Source organism: Gymnoscopelus microlampas, assembly GCF_963454915.1.
Source record: "Gymnoscopelus microlampas genome assembly, chromosome: 8".
NCBI classification, from domain to species: Eukaryota; Metazoa; Chordata; class Actinopteri; order Myctophiformes; family Myctophidae; genus Gymnoscopelus; species Gymnoscopelus microlampas.
Window position 1 is genome coordinate 27,042,999 of NC_139945.1, and position 20,498 is coordinate 27,063,496.

Consider the following 20,498-nt stretch of genomic DNA (forward strand, 5'->3'; position numbering starts at 1 on the left):
TTCACTGAAAATAGCCTGTGAGCTTGTCGATCTGCTATTTTCCCACAATACCGATGCTGGGGTTTATGCATTGTTAAAGTCTGAATGATTATTACCAATTATGAAGTGTCTTTTTATGATGCCTTATCTCAATACAATACGTTATAAAACCCATTATAAAAGCATCATGAGTAGTATTTATGAGTGCTTGCAACTATAATCATAACGCACACTATAATGCAATATAAATATGTTTATAATAATGAATTATTGACGTAAGCTTAATAGAAAATGTTACCAGTAGGTTTTACAGCAGGATGTAAAAGTCCAACAAATCAACAATGCTGCATGCTTTTTGATGTTCAGACTGAACTTGGCATGCAATAACCTGCAGGAGAGCGCTGGCATTTCTTCAGAATGTGGGGAATGTTTAATAAAATAAATCTCTTTCAAGGTTGAAGACGTATCGCTGAGCAGAGAGTTAATTTGGCACATATCAATGGGTACAGCGTTCAGATGAAACTTATGGGAAGGTGCAGTAGCATTTTAAGCAGGGAAACAATAAGAATGAAGCATTAGTGGCAGCAACAAAAGATAAAACGTGAATGTTCTCTATTCTTGTGGCTGGTTCAGTTCCATGTTACCGTGAGGTACGCGCAAGCACAGACAATGTCCTTGAAGAGCAGAGTTGTCACACTAGTTGCTACACAGTAATAAAAAAAAAAAAATTATCCATTTGTAACTCCAAAAGTGTACAAATGTAGCCAAGTTAATTAACTCATTCACGGCCACAAAATGAATGTATTCATTCATCCGTCTACCTATGACAGCAAAAACTGCAATTTTACTGTACCTTTGAAAAAACATGGAATATTCTCCGTGACCTCCTTCCTCATGGCGATCGGCTCATCCATTCCAGAGCTATGGCCGTTTAAATGTGGCTTGTTTTTTGAAAAACACTTAGAAAACAACAGAAATCAAAGAAAAAAAAAAAACTTTTAACATGAAAGGTGCCTGGCTTTTTTTTTTTTGTGGTCACGTGATATCTGGGCGTACTCTTCTTCGGTGGTGCTTGGATCATTCACAGGCTGTCCTTGGCAGAGAATATATACTAATACATTTGTACACTCTGAGTTAAATATTTAGCTTGATGTGGTCCACATTTACCACTTAATTAAATGACACACCTACAGTATAGGGCTGTGGACTGTTCAGAAACCTGCCTACCAGTGACATCATCAATTCTATCAATAAAAGAAAAGACAGAAAAAAAGGAAACCTGCCCACCTAATTGTGCCCTCTTATAATGACCATTATTGGGGACCAATAATGTGAAGAAAGGTTGAAATGTGGTCCTTTTTAAAAGTTACATTGTTGCATTGTAGCTAAGTGTGGGGAAAATGTGCTGTTATTTTGGACATGTTAACCCACTCAATCCGGGAACGCATCTCTGTCATTTTTAGATTTATTTGGCTATTCAAAAATAACAGATCTACAAGCTCATTGCGCGGCATCGAGTGCCGCGCAATGAGCTTGTAGATCTGCTATTCTTTGAAAAATCAAAAGATTTTTTTTTTGAGCGGACATTTGTAACTCAAATCTTTGCTTCTGAGGGTCCCTGGAACTTAATATTTTACAAATGTTCGCTTTAAAAATATATATATTCCAAGATTTGCATTGATTGATTTTTCAAAAAATAGCTTGTATATCTGCTATTTTTGAACAGCCAAAGAAATCTTAAAACGACACAAGTAAAAGTAGACAAATGTCGGCCCATACTTACATTAATTGCAATTATACATTACAAGTTCACAAAAAAAATGTATAATTTGAATCATCATTCGAGGAAATTCAGTGCTTACCCTTGAATTAACAGGCCAGTGATCAATCATACCCTTGTGATGGATCCTTCCACACTTCTGCTTCTGTCATCTCTTTTCTAAGTCCTAATTATAGCAGCACACAGATGCCTGGGCACAGGAGGCATTTTAGATCCCAACCGCTGTGTTGCGATGCATGCTCAGCATGGGCAAAACCCCAATTCTATGTAAGTGTTGGTTGGTTTGTAAACGGCAAATTCTGTGCTGCCAACAATAATATAACATAGTTGTGGAGATCTCATGTATAGACCTTCCAAAAATATGTGGTTCAGATTAGGACCGGGAGATATGACTTCAAATCAATATCACCGCTATTTCAAACCTTTGCCTTGATCACGGTTAATGAACGCATTGTTTTAAAATAGTGAATATAGCAGATCTACAAACTCACAATGCGTCGTAGTGACTTTGTACGCACATTCCCACTAGGCCTAGGAAGAACTGTCTCACAGATTTTGTTGGGACTCATGGTGGCACGCACCATAACCGATGGCAACACAGCCCTGCCTGGTAGGCAACCCGGCCTGGCAGGATCTGCGCTCTGGGTTTATTTAAATAGCACCTTTATCCAAGGTGCTTTACAATGTGCATTACATTCACATAGCATTAACCACTTATGCCCTATATACTTTGTACTTCCCCGAATAGCAAAAATAGCCCATCTGTAAGCTCACAACTCACCGTGGTGCGACACGTAGTGAGTTTGTAGATCTTCTATTTCATTTATTTTAGAACATTTTAAAATATTTTTGGAAAAACCATGTTGAAAGTGAATTAGAGAAATGTTTCAGGAATCAGAGTTTTGGCTTGGATGTGGTTGTGAACATTTAATTTGTGCTCAAGTACCTTTTATTAAGGACGCCCAGCCTGCAAAGAGAAGAGAGAGAGCACTGAGCCAACTTTAACCCATTCAATCCGGGAACACATCCGGGACATTTTAGATTTGAGCTATAATCATTATTTTATACTTTGGCTATTCAAAAATAGCAGATCTAATTGCTCATAGCCCATCTACTTACAGTCTCATAGCCCATCTACTTACAGTCTCATAGCCCATCTACTATCTGCAAAGGCTGTCGGGATCGGCACTAAAACCCGCGACGCGCTGCCAGCCTACTTGGGCGCCTAGGTGCCCCGGTCCAGGCCGAATATATATATTTATTTTTAAAGCATGTAACTCAAATCTCTGCTCCCTGGAACAAAAGCGTTGCTTCTGGAGGGTCCCTGGAACAAAAGCGTTGCTTCTGGGGGATTCTACAAATGTCTTCTAAATCCTAACAGTTTTTAGAAAAAACGTATGTTGCTGTAAGTGGTTCTCAAACTTTTTCATGTCAAGGACCACCCAAAATGATACGTATTTGGCCGTGCACCCCCATCTCAAAATATTTGGTGCCAGGGACCCCCAGAAGTTGTAAAATGAGTAAAAAAATGTTCGCTTGAAAAAATATATATCACAATTTTTCAAAAATAGCAGATCTACAAGTTCATAGTGCGGCACCGAGCACCGGGAACGCATCTGAAATTGCACAGATGCGTTCCCGGATTGAATGGGTTAACAATACTGATCTAGTACAGATCGTTATTATGGACTCTACTGTGCATGTGTCTCTAACCCAGACCCTACACAGCGCCTCCCTGATGTCTGATGATGAAACCAAGAATTGGTATTATGAGGCTGTGTAAATGTTCTGAGAAAGACCCTCTCCGATAAGTCATTACTATAGCGGGGGGGTTGAGCAAATGGTCTGGGTTTAGTTTTAATGGAGGCCCATTTACAGAGGGGGGATGGTTAGATTGTATCCGTTTCATCTTCCCTTATATAAGGTCTTTTAAAGGGATAGTTTTCTATGGATTACTCACCCCATGGAGACTTGAATTCATGGATTTTTTTTTTTTGGTCAAATTCCCTAGACAATAATTTGATGACCAGCGGACCGGTAGTGTCCGGTAGGAGACACAAAGGAGACTCTTTGTGTCTCCTACCGGAACCGCTGCGGGTCATCATATTATTGGCTTAGGAATGTGACAAAAAACAAAAAATATCCATGAATTCAAGTCATGGGGTGACTAATCGATAGAAAAAGTCATTTTTTGGGTGAACTATCCCTTTAACCCTTTAATGAATTCCTCCTCATCGTTTTCTTCATATTCCCTGTTCCTGGAAAATGCTGTCAATGTGTTTGGGGGCTTACTGTAGCTGCAACCCAAGTTCAGCTGATTCAGTGCTTTTTTTAGTCCTGTTTTGTCTTGCCCGAGAGTCTTAGATATTTTCTCTTTTTCTGCTCACCAATGGGTTTGGCCCTTTGGTCATCACAGGGCCTGAGCCCCTTCTTCAGTTTACTGGTTTGCTCCCTCTGCCAAGTGAAACTGCTGAAGCATTTCCTCCTCATGTCTTCTTGATTGGAGGAAACGAGGCAGCAGAAATGACATACAACGTCAGCCATTTTTGGGGCCTCTTACACTGATGTCTTTATTCTGTTTTCACACCCAAGTCCTTTGCTACTCATTGAGAAACACTGTCTGGAGAACATCTTATTTTCCCCTAAAAATAGACTGACTGGGCGAATCTAGGTGAAAGGTGAAATACAGTACAGACATCAAGTACCGACTTGTGCCTAATATTTTGTACACAGTGTGAGAGTACACACATTTGCCAAACTTGAAATTGTATAACACAAATGCTGTGCTATTTGTCACAATTATTACATAATCGTCTAATCGCAATTTGTTGAGATAATCGCAATTATTTTTGCATTAATCGTCATAATCGTTTTCATGGTGAAAAACTTTCATACATTTTTAAAAATAGCAGAAATAGCAGATCTACAAGCTTAGTAGATCAGCTATTTCCACTATTTGTAATAGTTTAAAACTATTTATTAATATTATGTCACTAATCTGCCCTGTGCAATTTGTGATTACGAAGCCTAAAAGGCAAACAGACGTTTTTATTCATAATTACATGTTTCAATGTTCAATGCCAAACACACAATCAAATCGTTAATCGCAATTATTCTTGTGACAATTAATCGTCACCTTAATTTTGTAATGGTGACAGCCCTACATGGACTGTGGGGCTGCAAAAACGTATGTTGCTATATGCAGTATCAACTATTATTTAGAAATCGTGAACATTTGGGCAAATCTTTGAATACGTATTTTTTTTAAAGCTAACTTTTTTTTAACTCTGTTACAACTTCTGTGGGTCCCTGGAACAAAATATTTTTCAGCTGGTCAATTCTGACTGAGGCTGGTTTGTCTACCTAGTTGGTTCTCAACCTGTGGGTCCCCACTCCCCAGGGGGTCCTCAAATGATTTTGGGGGGTCCCCTTAATATGCCACATTGTTTTCTCACTGAGCAGTTAACAAACCAACATACAGTATAAGTGCATACAGGCCACAGGGTATCTGCACATTTCTAAATCTAAGGATTTAAGACCTCTAAAAGAAACACAAATGAATAATAAGAACATTACTGTGTCAAAAGTAACCAACCAGCCATAAACAATTGTCAAACATTGCCCAAAGTGTCAAATATTAGCTAAGAAAGAGGCAAATATTGTGAAAATAGACGATCTACTTAGTCTGAAAAGAGCTGCGTCTATTTTCACAATATTTATCTGTGGAACCGAGTCAAACTAAATGTAATGCATACACTTCATGCTTGTCAGGGTGTGGGGGCAGTTCAAATATGATCATTTTGGGGGGTCACGGTTGAGAACCAGTGATCTATCCAACCTACACAAATCCAAATTTAACTCTGAGTGTACAAATGTCACCAAATGGATTTGTACTCTCAGATTAACACATGGATAAACCCTGAAGATTGTACGGTGTACTCGTTACTTTGGTAAGTGGAAAAACCCATCATGGCGTTCCAAATCCTGTACAAAGTGAAGTCGCCTGGTTAAAGCTGTTACATTTCTGGTGAAAAATGCGGGATTATACTTAGTTATTGCTGTGGTTGTTGTTGGGCAAAGACGTTTGGCCTAGTTTTCTGCCCTGGATTTAACCACATGACCCCTGGTGTCACTATTTTGGGCATGTCGTTATTATAGGTGCCAAAATGAAATCAAATCTGCTCTTTCCGCCATGCGAAGTATAAAGTGGGGCTTACGTGGTCGTGACTCACTAATTGTGAATGAAGTCTACGGGCAGTAAACATGTTGCAATCTGAACCATAGCAAGCACGAACCTCTTAACAACACGGTGGTGTTGCCAAGGACCGGTTTGAGCGCTGTAATTTGTAAACAAGTGATAACTTGACATGGCTGAACCTGGTTGTTACCGGGTCGACAAACGGAGTCTCTCGCTCTGTGTAATGTTATTGTTTTTCTCCTGGATGAAGGTGTGGCCACCTGCATGTTGTGACAGACAGTCCCATATTTTGTATTAGCTCATCGCATAAGGACTTGTTAATCTCAATGTCACTTGACCTTTGCTCAGACATTATTATCATACAGGCGGCAACAGATATGCACTGGGAAGCAGTGGAACCATAGATAATTGCTTGTTAAGACAAATGTCTTAATCTGGCCCATGTTCAGTGTTTACTGTTAAATTAAATGTCAAACCTGGGGCGACCTGAAGGCCAAATGGTTTGTTTCATATCACATGGGCTCTAATACCTGACAGGTTCGATTCCCAGCCGGCCAGACCATTTTCTGCACAACACTCTGTGTTTCCTGTCTCTCTACACGCTGTCTAATAAATGCTCAGGAAATGTCCCCCAAAATAACTTTAAATATCAAACCTTTAGACTAGAGCAGTCTTAATGGACTCTTAATTATTGAAATCTTGACTTAGTTCCTGATATCCTCCATTAACCCATTTAGACCAGGAACGCATCTGTGTCATTTTTAGATTTCTTTGGCTATTCAAAAATAGCAGATCTACACGGTGCCGCGCTATGAGCTTGTAGATCTGCTATTTTTGAGAAAATCGTGATGAAAGTTTGTGCAAATATTTTGAATATATATCATTTTTTGAAGCAAACATTTTTTACTCAAATCTTTTCTTCTGGGGGATTCTACAAATGTCTTCTAAATCCTAACAGTTTTTTTGGGGGGAAAAACGTATGTTTCTATATCAGTGGTTCTCAAACTTTTTCATGTCAAGAACTCACAAAATTATATGTATTTGCCCGCGGACCCCCATCTCAAAATATGTTGTAATAGGGACCCCCATAAGCAAAGATTTGAGTTAAAATGTTCGCTTTAAAAAAAATATATATTCAAATATTTGCCCATAAAAAAAATTGCTGATCTACAAGCTCATAGCGCGGCACTCTGTGCCACGCTATGAGCTTGTATATCTGCTATTTTTTAATAGCCAAAGAAATCTAAAATCACACGGATGCGTCCCCGGATTGAATGGGTTATTATGACATACGTTTTGCTCTGAGGACACTATTACAACAACATGCCCTTCAACTGATCTCAATGACAACCCAATATATACACACATGTAGGCCCTACAGTACGTCAACTGAGCACCAGCAAAAGGCTTATTTTGTTGCTGTCAGGCAGAAACCTTGCATTATTCTCTATATTTAAACTTTTAATGTTTTTACATAAATGAATGTGTGAAAATAGCCGATCAACCAGCTCACAAGGTGTCGTGAAACGAGTGAGAAGTGAATGGTTATGAAGTGAAAAGAATGAACAACAGCTTGAGACTAAATGACTACATTGGATCCATTGGAAAACAGGTTATTTTTTCCATTTCCTGAAAAAGTAATAGTTTTGGACATGCAAGGTTTCCACACAACAACAACAACGATTTATTGAACTAATAATCTCCCTTAAGGCTGAGCAAGCATGGTCTCATACTTTCCTCCTCTTTGCATAGTATCCCACTCTGGGTATTTGACTGGCGTGGACAAAGGAAGGACGAGGCCAAAAGGACTACTTAATTATGCACCATACAGTATTTACAGTACTTACTACAGCGTGGAAGCTTCAATCATCCCTTCCATGAAATAGACACCCAGCTCATGGTTTAACTACTGAGCAGAATCTCTAAAGTTGCAGTGCTCATAAGACACCAGAGAAACAACGCCAGATTTGCTACTGTATCTGCTCAGACCCACCAAAGCAAGACACCCCTAAACCCACCATAGCATAGCAAGACATTTGAAGACGAAAACCCGTAAATGCTTAGCACCCACCCTACATGTCATTTAGCATTACACTTTTTCATGTCAAGGACCTCCAAATTGACACTTATTAGCCCGCGGACCCCCATTTCAAAAGATATGCCATGGACCCCCATAAGAGATTTTTTTTTACGGCTCTAGCAGTGATTCTCAACCATTTTAATTTCAAGGACCCCCAGTTTGACATGCATTAGGCTACGGATCCCCATTTAATGGCATTTTTTATTTCTGGGACCCCAATCTATATCGTAAAATCAATGTTAATTTAACTCTGAGAGTGTACAAATGGAACCAAATGGACCCGTTGGGGTCCATTTGTACACTCTCACAGTTACAGACCCATAAGGGTCCATTTGGTTCCTAACTATCATTTAGCTGGGGACCCCATGGGACTCCCTCAAGGACCCCTGGGGATCCCCGGACCCCACTTTGAGAACCAATGATTTAGTAGAAAAAAAAAAAAACGTGACATGGACATGGAAAAACATATTCACTTTTTTTCTGTAAAATGCTTTGTATTCATTCATCGTTGCTGTCAGGCAGAAACCTCTTATCTCCATATTCAAATTGTTTGTGTTTTTTTTTGGTACATTTATGCCCTACTTGATCATACAACAGCATCACACAAAAGTATCAAAAGTAGCAGATCCACAAGCTGGAGGCGCGGCACAGCATTAATTTGCCTGGGCTACTGCACGGGTGAAATAGGCTTTCTCTCTCCCTCTCTCGTTTGATGTTTGGGTTGCAACATCATCTTTGTTTTGTATCCACCCCACAGCAGTGGTGGAAAGTAACTAAGTACATTTACTTAAGTACTGTACTTAAATTTTGAGGTATTTGTACTTTACTTGAGTATTTCCAATTTCCAATGCTTTTACTTCTACTCCACTACATCTCAGAGGCAAATGCTGTACTTTTACTCCACTACATTTGCCTGAAAACTTCAGTTACTAGTTACTTTTCAGATATAAACTATGATATAATGAAACACACATTAACCACTTTAGCCCTATTTTATACATAGGCTATTTTCAAATATTTAGTACTTTTACTTTTGGTACTTTAAGTACATTTTGATGCCAATACTTTTACTCGGGTACATTTTTAATTCTGGACTTTTACTTGTAACAGAGTATTTTTATATTGCAGTATTGGTACTTTTACTTAAGTAAAGAATTTGATTACTTTTTCCACCACTGCCCCACAGGTATTATTAATGGAAAAACAGATGAACACGTTAACTATAACTCTGCAGTGTAAGAATTGCCTGATCCGTGCCCGTAGCTACTCGGGCAAATCTGTATCATGCATAATGCAGGGTTGTACGGTTAAGGTGATTATCCATGATGAACTGGTTTATCTAGTGTGCTTGACGTTTGACAGGGAGGTTGGCCCTTTTTTTCCCTCAGTATCGGTCTATGCTGGTTCACAGGGATGTAATGAAAGCTTGTGACATGGAATTAATGCATGTGTTATGGGTTAGCCTAATATTGTATTCTTTTGAAAGCTGAATGTTGTTGGATCTAAATGCTTTCTCTAGATTTCAGCCATTTAACATCACAGAATGTTGCACTTTCTTACCACTTATTATCTTATCTTATCTTATACTTCTTATATACTTATACTACTATAATTGACATGGCCTCCAAAGTACGTCCGGGGTTGGTCAGCACAGGATCACTCCACTTGCCTCCAAACTTGCCACAGACCGTTGATCAGAGCTCTGGCTATTATTTAGGCTTCTTACCCCACCTTGATCAGTGATCAGACTCTCAGCTTGACTGATTCCCTGATTGGCCTATCAGACCCTCAGCTTGACTTGGCAGTGCTTCGCATGACGTTTATGCCGGACTTCGCATGACGTGTATGCAGAGAAGGCTTCCCCGATAGGCCAATCAGACCCTCAGCTTGACTGATTGATTGGCAGGGCAGAGGGGGGGAGGAGACGGGAGAGGTGAGGAAAGGAGAGAGGGAGCGGAGAGGAGAGAGGAAAAACTGGCAACATTAAACATCTAGAGAAGAGGGGGAATAGAGGAGACAAGGAGGGGTGATGAGAGGAGGGGGGAGAGAGGGGAGGGGAGAGGAGAGGTAGGGAGAGGAGAGGAACAACTGACAACATAAAACATCTAGATGTGAGGGCCGCAAAGCGGCCCAAACCTCTAGTTTTAATAAGTTGTTGGTTGTTGTTTTTCCTCAGAAAATTGGGATAATATTTTACCATGAACGCAATCGTATATCAAACATAATTGTGTGCTGAGTATCATGTTACAGTGCATCTCTACTGGTTCATAGTCATCTTGACCTGCACTAGTGCTGAACCTTAGCTACTGCCAAGAATCACTGACTGCACACAAGTGAATCTGCTATGGGTTCCCTGCCCTCGCCAGATTTCCAATGCTTTTTTACCACAGAGATTTTAATCTTTCAGAAAATACATTCTGTGGTTAACATAAGCCTAAGAGAGTTAGTCTGTAGTTAACATAAGCCTAAGAGAGTTAGTCTGTGGTTAACATAAGCCTAAGAGAGTTAGTCTGTGGTTAACATAAGCCTAAGAGAGTTAGTCTGTGGTTAACATAAGCTTAAGAGAGTTAGTCTGTGGTTAACATAAGCCTAAGAGAGTTAGTCTGTGGTTAACATAAGCCTAAGAGAGTTAGTCTGTGGTTAACATAAGCCTAAGAGAGTAAAGGTGGCCATACACTACGAGATAATCGGGCTAAAAAACAACCCTCCCGAGTATCGGGGGGGGCGTGTCTACCCCAGCCTAGATCGGGGGCGAATCTCGGGCATAAACATCGTCTAGTGTGAGGGTTGAAAGATCCGATCTGAACCCTCCCGAGTTGCTCACAAGACGATCGGGGCCACTCCGATCACGTTCAAAATAGTTTGATATTTCGAGTGAAAACCCCTCCCCTCGGGTGAACCCCCCCTCCCCCCTTTTTTGTCATCATCAAAATCATTTAAAAAAATGTTATGATATTTATCTGGATCGCTACTGAACACCTGGTGCGGGTCGCATCGAGAGAAATACGGCCGCTGTTCTTCCAACACCGCAATGACACACACATACACACACACACACACACACACACACACACACACACACACACACACACACACACACACACACACACACACACACACACACACACACACACACACACACACACACACACACACACACACACACACACACACACACCAACACACACACACACACACACACACACACACACACACACACACACACACACACACACACACACACACACACACACACACAGTTTATGTAGGATGGACAATCATGTGCAGCTGCGGTGGATCCATGTTTTATATAAAATACATTATTTTGATAATGATTTTATTATTTTCATTTTAAGATATGGACTGACAGTCCTATAGGCTATAATTATAGCTATAATGTCCATAGAGAATATATCCCCACCTGAAAGATGCTTATTAAACTTTATAACTTGCCTGGTACCATTCCATGCTTCATCTTGCCGTCTAAAATTATATTCCTTGGCTTGCAAACAGCCAAAACGTGTGTAGCCGATGAAACACAACGGCTTTGCATTGATGACACCAGGTATAAGAAACTCATGAGCGCACTGGCCAATACAAACTAATAGGCGAGTGCGCTCTGGTCTCGCTCTGGTGCGCAATTTCCGAACGCACTGCTGCTGTCCAATGTGTCCATATTCATCTTTAAATGCCCTGTTTTCAGCACTGTCTGTCACATATCTTTTATACACATCTTTTATACTCTTTATACTTTTGTGTCATTTCTCTTGTTAACCAGCAGATTAATGTTTAGTGATCTCAAGCAGTCTGTCTCTCTCCATAAGTAGCAGCTGCAATCCATCCAGTAACGACCAATTTATGCTTCGACGTACAACGGTCAGTGCATGGTGAGAAAAGTACTCAGATATTTTACCTAAGTAAAAGTATCAATACTGCAATATAGAAATACTCCGTTACAAATAAAAGTCCGGAATTCAAAATTGACTTGAGTAAAAGCACAAAAGTATTAGTATCAAAAAGTACTTAAAGTACCAAAAGTAAAAGTACTAATGTTTGAAAATAGCAGAAGATCTACAAGCTCACAATGTGTTGCGTGAGCTTATAGATCGGCTATTTTCAAATAGCCTATGTAGGCCTATAAAATAGGGCTAAAGTGGTTAATGTATGTTTTATAATATAATAATTGATAATAGCAAAGTAACTAGTAACTAACGTTTTCAAATGATTGTAGTGGACTCAATAAAAGTACACATTTTTTTTTACCGTTGGGGTGTAGTAGTAGTACTGAAAATTGGCAATACTCCAGTAAAGTAAAAATACCTAAAAATTGTACTTAAGTACAGTACTTGAGTACATGTACTTTGTTACTTTACACCACTGACAACGGTGTTGCGCCCCGACTATATATTCAATCTGCGCTGCAGTGTGAGCTTGTGGATTTGCAAAGCGATCCTGATGAATCATGCTTAATAATGTGACGTTGTGACAGAAGTGGTATATAATGAGAATAAAAGTAAAATCATTCAAATTGTTGAATGATTATAATGAGGACGGTAGGCTTTGCTACATGGTCAGTCTTGGGGGGGGGGGCTCGTTTATTATGCCACCTAGTTTACATTTTGATTCATTCTCTGTGAGAGTATCACAAACGTGTGCCAAATATAAGGCGTTCTGTCTTGACTCTTGGAGTTCCAGTACATTTGTTAACTATACATTTCCTTTCATTATGTTCTGGCCCGCCATCTGCTTTAGAAAAAAAACTTTCATGTTGGTGCACCCTTCATAGTTCTTAAATCCATGAAAAAAATGATTATTTTTCGTCGCACAATGGTTTCGAGTGGTTATTAGCTGTAGAATACAACTCTAGACGTATTTATGATTCTGACGTTTTCAATCTACGAGAGTTGTAGGGTTCACCCCCCATGGACACAGGGACTTTCAGCACTATACCCCGTAGACACTCCAAACATGTACAAATTGAAAATAAAGGTGCTTACCCATAAACTCCAAATGTTAACTCTCGCTACGGGGTAGTAGTTTAATGTAATAATCCATATCTTTCAATAAAGAAGTGTTTTAATGCCGTCTGTGGCCGATTCTGTCGGAAGTTCCCAATGTGCGGTAGTGACGCTCCCATCTGGTCTTATTCTGGTGAAACCCAGAATTACACTCAATGTAAACAAGAAGTAAACGAGGGTGAAAAAATGGCGTTCGGCCACAGACGGCATTAAAACACTTCTTTATTGAAAGATATGGATTATTACATTAAACTACTACCCCGAAGCGAGAGTTAACATTTGGGACGTGGAAATCAGCACCTTTATTTTCAATTTGTACATGTTCGGAGACGGAGTGTCTACGGGGTATAGTGCTGAAAGTCCCTGTGTCCATGGGGGGTGAACGTGAACCCTACAACTCTCGTAGATTGAAAACGTCATAATCATAAATACGTCTACGAGAGTTGTATTCTACAGCTAATGCGATATATAAGACCACAAGTAGCCTACCGCGAATGAGACGCGTTGTGAACTTGTAGATCTGCTCTGACGCAGTGCATTGTGTGTGTGTGTGTGTGTGTGTGTGTGTGTGTGTGTGTGTGTGTGTGTGTGTGTGTGTGTGTGTGTGTGTGTGTGCGTGTGCGTGTGCGTGCTGCGTTGCTCTACTCAGGAGCGCAGCTGGCTGTCGGAGAAAAACACTGAAATGACATATGAAAATGTACGGATTGTAATGTGTAACTTTATTTAATATCAAAATAATATAGGCTACTGATATAATATCTTATATAATTATAATTATTAATAATTCATAATTATTATTTTTTAAATATAATTTTCTATTTATTATTGCTGTTCGGGCAAGCCCGAGAATCTGGATAGAATCTTGTAGTGTGAGACGTCCCAGATTTTTTTAATCGTGTAGTGTGTGCATGTTAAGATAATCTGATAAGAGAATCTTGAAAGATTATCTTGTAGTGTGTGATGATACCCGATTTAAAAATCGTTCATATTAAGATTATCTCGTAGTGTATGGCCACCTTTAGTCTCTGGTTAACATAAGCTTAAGAGAGTTTCATGTTTCTTTCTGACATACATTGTATCCGTTAAGGCTAATGAATTTTGAAGCCTTTTTTTGTATTGGTTTTAAAGAAATCATAAAAAGTGTGTTTATTTGTGAAGATTATCTTGTTGAACTAAACATATTAATATCATAAACCTTTATTATCTCTACAAGGCCAGATAGCCGAGGCCAGAAATAATGTTTTCACCCTTGTCCGTCCGTGTGTCTGTGTGTCTGCAATCTGGGATCCCAGGTATAAAAAAAGGAAAAACAGTGCCCCCAGCGTTTTTCACTTTTGCATTTCAATAGCGCAGCTCTGAATCTGTTCTTGAGAGATTGGTGTGTCTGTGCCTGTCCATCTGTGAACACCTACTCTCTGGCACCGCTGGGAAAGCAAGCATCTGTGTAACCACTTTAACCATTATTTTATACTTTGGCTATTAAAAAATAGCAGATATACAAGCCCATAATCACTTTGTGCCATGCAATGAGCCTATAGATCTTAAACGTTATATATTTTTTAAGTCTAATATTTGCTTCTGGGGGTCCCTGAAACAAAGTATTTTTGAGATGGGGGGTCTGCGGCCACATACACAATTTTGGGGGTCCTTGACATGAAAACATTTGAGAACCACTGATATAGCAACATACGTTTTTTTCAGAAAACTCTTAGGATTTAGAAGACATTTATAGAATGGGCCTCAGGTCTTAATGGGTTAAAGTCTCTGTAGCAATGGAGCTACATCACATACGTAGCCTGTCAAGGACCCTTGGGGTCCAGCTGGGGTGAAACAGCTTTCTAAGGGGGTACACTGTCTTTACCCGGAGCAGTTTGGCTAATAACAGGATGCATGGTCTCTTCTGCAGATGCAAATGTGCAGCTGCACAGAGACCAAGATGACTGTAATTAGCATAATATTGATGTTAAATTAGCATTGATGTTAAAGACTGCTGAAACCTAGCATTTAATTTGCATCTGCTTTAGCCATAAGGTTAACTGTGGTTCAATGGCTACTCAATTGGTGCACTTTAATTTAAGACCACTCTCATGGCAGCCACACAGATCTTTGTGTGTATGGTTGTACCTTCCTCTTTGGGGGCCTGTATATAGCCTCGCGTAGCCAGACAATATCACTGCGTGGATATGAGTCTGGTGCTTCTTTGAGGATGTTTTTTTTTCCAAGGGGGCGGGATCAAAACAATGGCTCTGGACGCAATTGGTTAGACCTACAACCAACTACCAATTACAGTCTCCCATAATTGAATACTGGGCCCTGATTGGTCACCCCAGACGTCAGGAGCACAGACGTCAGGAGCAGGAAATGGATTCACAACGGAGTGGTGCCAGACACAAATCGCCGAGGGCAATTTTTTTGCTCTGGCAGATTCGTCTGGTCCCAGGCTAGCCTGTATGCATTTTTCAAGTTGAAGTCCTAAAAGGAAACCTAATACCAGTGGTGGATAAAGTACTACATTTGTTTACTCAAGTAAAAGTACCAATACTGCAATGTAGAAATACTCTGTTACAAGTAAAAGTATTGGTATCAAAATGTACTTAAAAGTATCAAAAGTAGAAAGTACTCATTTTGCAGAATGTCTCATTTCACAAGTTTTCAAATGTATTTATATAAAAATCCTTTGAAAATAGCAGATCTACAAGCTCGCAATGCGTCACATCGTGATTTTTACGCAGGTAAATAACCTTACACCACACTGCCTAATACATACATACACTAAACAAGTCACAGAACAATTAAAAACATTAAAACTGATGACACCAACGCAGTTGGTGTCATTGGGTGCAGAGCAGTCTATCTAATCTGTAAGTTAACCCATTGATACCTGGAACGCATCTGTGTCACTTTAGATGTCTTTGGCTATTCAAAAATAGAAGATATACAAGCTCATAGCGCGGCACCGAGTGCCGCGCTATGATCTTGTAGATCTGCTATTTTTGAAAAATCGTGAAAATTATTTTTTTATATTTTTTTCCGAAAAACTGTTAGGATTTAGAAAATGTTTAGAAGCGGCCTCAGGTCTTAATGGGTTAAAACTGCTTTGTTCATATTCCGCTAATAAACACATTTGGCCGTGTTTCTCTGCTCCTTGACCCTGTTCCCAAGGGCTCCAAGCTGCTACTATTACACTGAAGTCATTTATGCTCTGATAACAGCGAGAGGTTGTTTCATATCCTCAGATTGAATGGAGGTGTGTGTTTGCTGTAACATGCTCCTTCCTGTCCCTGGAGACTAGTTGGGTCCATTTGTGATAGCAGTCAGCAGGGCCATAATGTCATTACTGTTATTATGGCTGATTACCGGGTCTTAGTGCTGAAACATTTTCAGCACCTTGCTGCAAAGACTTGAGTCATTTAGCTGTGATTAACTCACACAGCAGACACCCTTGTGTCTGTGAATATCATAGTTATATATTATCTGGAGACCAGAAATCCTCCCACCCCATTGGATGTTGCGTTCATATAGGCCCCACCCACAAATATCAGTAAGATTTTGCAGGCAAACACTATGTAGTATCAAAACCCTGTTTGGCAACAAACAGTGGTTGGGCTATACAGTATGTCAATATAATGTTGAAATAGTGATATGAGACTGAACTTATCATTGAAGCTGAATGAAAAGAACATAATTGTCCCTATCTTTTCGGTCATATCCACATAACTGATAATTTATCTATGTTTGTGTGTGTAAATATCTTCAGAACGCACCAATCCCAAACACATTGTCATATATCAGACACTTGTTTACTTGTTTTTTTTTGGTAATTGTAAAGTGTCCTTGGGTTTTTGAAAGGCGCTGTATGAATTCAAGTTATTATTATGATTATATTATCGTCCTCAAAATGTTAATATTTGACTTTGGACTGATTGTGGCATCATAGAGATAGAAAGTTCTCACAGATATGATACCTCATGACCTTAGACATTGACAGAGTCTGTGCTGGAAGGGATATTCACAATACAAATCTTTAATACATGGTCTAGTTTGGTTCATCAAGCTGTTTTCAATTATGATTAGATATTCCAGTCAGCCACTGCCAGTGAGTCACTTGCATGCAGCAGGCTTTTCAAGCATAATATTGAAATGGTCAAAGGTTACATTCATCCAAATATTAAGATATTTATATCTAGGGACATTACATAACCAAAGATATGGCACTGATAAGCACAATGAGCAACAAAGATATCTATCTCTAAATGCACGGAGTATCTGCGTGCAGCATGCCTGTCTACCCATAGGTTTGGGATTTGTAGTGAGGCCCCCCCCCATCGCGACCCCACCTAACCTGGAGGTCATTTATGCTCATAAACTTGCACGTTCGGTGCGCATTTGTAATGCATTTTAGTATGACTTTTGGCTGTAGACCTACTACTTGTACTGTTAATAATCGTGTTAATATAGAATTAAATCAATCACATTTACAGTACCTAATGAGATGGGTATAATGTGCTATTTGTAATCCTTTTTAGATTGTATTTTATTCATTCTGTTTTTTTTTGTTTTTTTTATGACCCAAAATAATTTTGCGACCCCACCGGCAGTGTGGTCGCGACCCCAACTTTGGGAACCCCTGCACTACAGCAGTGGTTTTCAACCTTTTTCATGCCAAGGACCCCCACCTCAAAATGTTTTGTGCCAGGGACCCCCAGAAGAGAAGATTTGTATTAAAAAATGTAAAATTCTACAAAACACTTTCAATATTTTTCGAAAATGTAAAAAAAATAGCAGATCTGTACATATATATCTGCTATTTTTGAATAGCCAATGTATACACTATGGATAAAGGGGTGAAAGTGTATTAACACCTTTAGCTGGGGACCCCTTAGAACCCCCTCAAGGACCACAGGTGGTCCCCGGACCACTGTTTGAAGACCACTGCTCTACAGTGAAAAGGTGGTTCCTAAGCATCCTATATTAAAATTAGCTAATGGGAGGGAGGGCGGGCCGGCGGGTGGGCGGACCTCTGTAGCCATATAAGGAGTTCCCAATGCAGCTACGCTCAAATATAGAGTGTGTCGTCTAAACCTCAATGTGTCGTCATGGCATCAGTCAGCTGATGAATCTGACCTCTGATTGGAAAATAACTCCCAAGTTTTTGACGTGGGGTTTGACCGTCAAATCATTAGATTGAGGTTAGATCCTATGCTGCCTTAGCCTGGTAAACCCTCCCTCCGGAAATCTCATTTCCATTTGATTTCAGGAGTTAGTCTGGCCTGAACCGCCTTTCTGCAATATTCGCTGTGGGCTGGAGTTGGGCGGGAGTAATACCGTTGACTGACAACCCCTTCAACCAATGATCGTTTTTCCCCTTCAGCCAATCAGCAGTTCATTTTGACGAGCTCCAGACTATGTGACGCAACGGGACTTTTGGGACGGCCATGCTGAAAATAGATTGCCTTATTGGGATACATGCGTGTCACTCCCCGCCCCTGCCGGTTCTCTAAATTTATATTTTTAAATAGGCTCTGTCATGATTAATTGACCACATATATGAAGTTAAACAACTAAATTCTATCCAAACGATATGTTAATAGTAAATTCCGTGCCTCAAAAAAGAAGTTTGAGACCGTTTTAAGAACGAAACTAAGAAGTGACTGCACTCGGACAACAACAATGGCTGCCGTTCGTCTTTTGTCGGCGGCTCTCAGGCTGCACTCGGCTTCATTCGGGCTCACTCGAACTCGCCACCTGATTGGCCAACTGTCGCTGTCAATCACAGAACGATGTGCGACGACGCTGATAGGCTCGTCGGTTCGGAGAACAGAGCGATTATTGCAGAAAGGCGGTTCAGCCCAGACTCATTCCTGAAATCAAATGGAAATGAGATTTCCGGAGGGAGGGTTTACCAGGCTAATGCTGCCTTGCACGTAGGCGCTGTCCTTTGCTCACTTGTCTGTATTTAGCCTAGTCGTTGCTGTTTACAGTATACTACTTACTCCACTTGCACCCTTGGCTAGTTTTTGCACTATAATGCGATGTCATTTCAGCTTGCTATCTATTACAACTTTATGTTACATTTATGTGCCGATACTCATAGCACAGTTATTTACTTTCCTTCATAATGTACGGTAAGCAATTTCCAGCAGTCCTCACTCATGTGGAAATAAAGACAGGGAATTTAGCACATCTGAGTAATGCAGACCACAGCTATACTAATTGTGTGTCCATCTGTCCTTCTGCGGCCCACTTGAAAATCTTGAAAGTGTTGGAGGCCCACCTGTGGGCTGCGTGAATTCTTCAGAGCATGTTTATGTTAATGATGTTCCGGCTCTGATCAGTGAAACTAACATTGTATACTTTAAGTTCCTATTTATTGGTATCTGTGACGGTTATTAGTCAATCACGATTATCCCATTAAAACCAGTAACGCATCTGTGCAACTACTTCAACCATTATTTTATACTTTGGCTATTCAAAATAGCAGATCTTCAAGCTCATAGCCGCGCTTTGAGCTTGTAGATCTGCTGTTTTAGAAAAATCGTGAACATTTGTGCAAATCTTTGGATATATGTATTTATATTATAGTGACATTTTTTGACTCAAATTGAGTTAAGAAATTTCACTTTAAAAATATATATATTGAAAGATTTGCAAAAAAATGCATGATTTAAAAAAAAAATAGCAGATTTACAAGCTCATAGCGCGGCACTATGAGCTTTATAGAGCTGCCATTCTTGAATAGCAGATATACAATAGCCCCAAAGTATAAGATAATGGTCTTAATGGATTAAGTGTGTGTCTCTATATCAAATAATGTCACAAGCTTTCAAAGAAAAAATACCATGTCATTTGTTTCACATTAATGTTTTTATATTGTTTTATCAATAAAATCGTAGTGTTTTGCCGATTAGTGGAGCCCCACAGGTTGGGAATGGATGCTCGAGCTAGGGTCCAGTGACAGCAATGCTAATGGCTTCTTGCTTCCATTTGTTTTCCTTCCAGGGATCCCTGTGCTGTCAGTGTGATGTTAGAGGTCCTACGGGCGGGGCCAGGACTGACTGAAGTAGCATGGTGAAGCACCAACCCCTGCAGGTCTACGAGCGCCAGCTATGTCTGTCATGTGTCACTGGGATCTATGGTTGCCGCTGGAAACGGTACCAGCGCTCCCACGAGGACACTACCAAGGTGAGAGTGACGGCAACCCTTCTGTCGGTGTTCTTGTGCAATGCACTGGAAATTATATGATGGCTTTCTGTAAGTGCCGAGCCATACAGTGTTAGATGGATAGATGGATGGCTAGACAGACAGACAGATCGATAGACACATACTGTTGTACATCAGTGCTACTCAACCCGCGGCCCTTTTATTGTGAAGCACAGGATAAAAATATACATTTCCGTTCAAATTGGGTCAATTGGGTATGGCAAGGTAGGGCAGGTGCCCTAA

The 20,498-nt window shown here is 40.0% G+C and overlaps 1 protein-coding gene across 6 annotated transcripts in view; it reads left to right on the plus strand.

Annotated features, from left to right (window-relative positions):
• Window positions 1-20,498, plus strand: part of gdpd5b (glycerophosphodiester phosphodiesterase domain containing 5b) — a 119,324-nt gene that overhangs the window by 24,695 nt on the left and 74,131 nt on the right. For all 6 annotated transcript variants that reach the window (XM_084065560.1, XM_084065559.1, XM_084065561.1 and 3 more), the window contains exon 2: window positions 20,055-20,237. In XM_084065560.1, coding sequence (XP_083921686.1) covers window positions 20,121-20,237 — 117 coding nt within the window. In that variant the 5' untranslated portion in view covers window positions 20,055-20,120. The remainder of the gene's footprint in view (window positions 1-20,054; window positions 20,238-20,498) is intronic.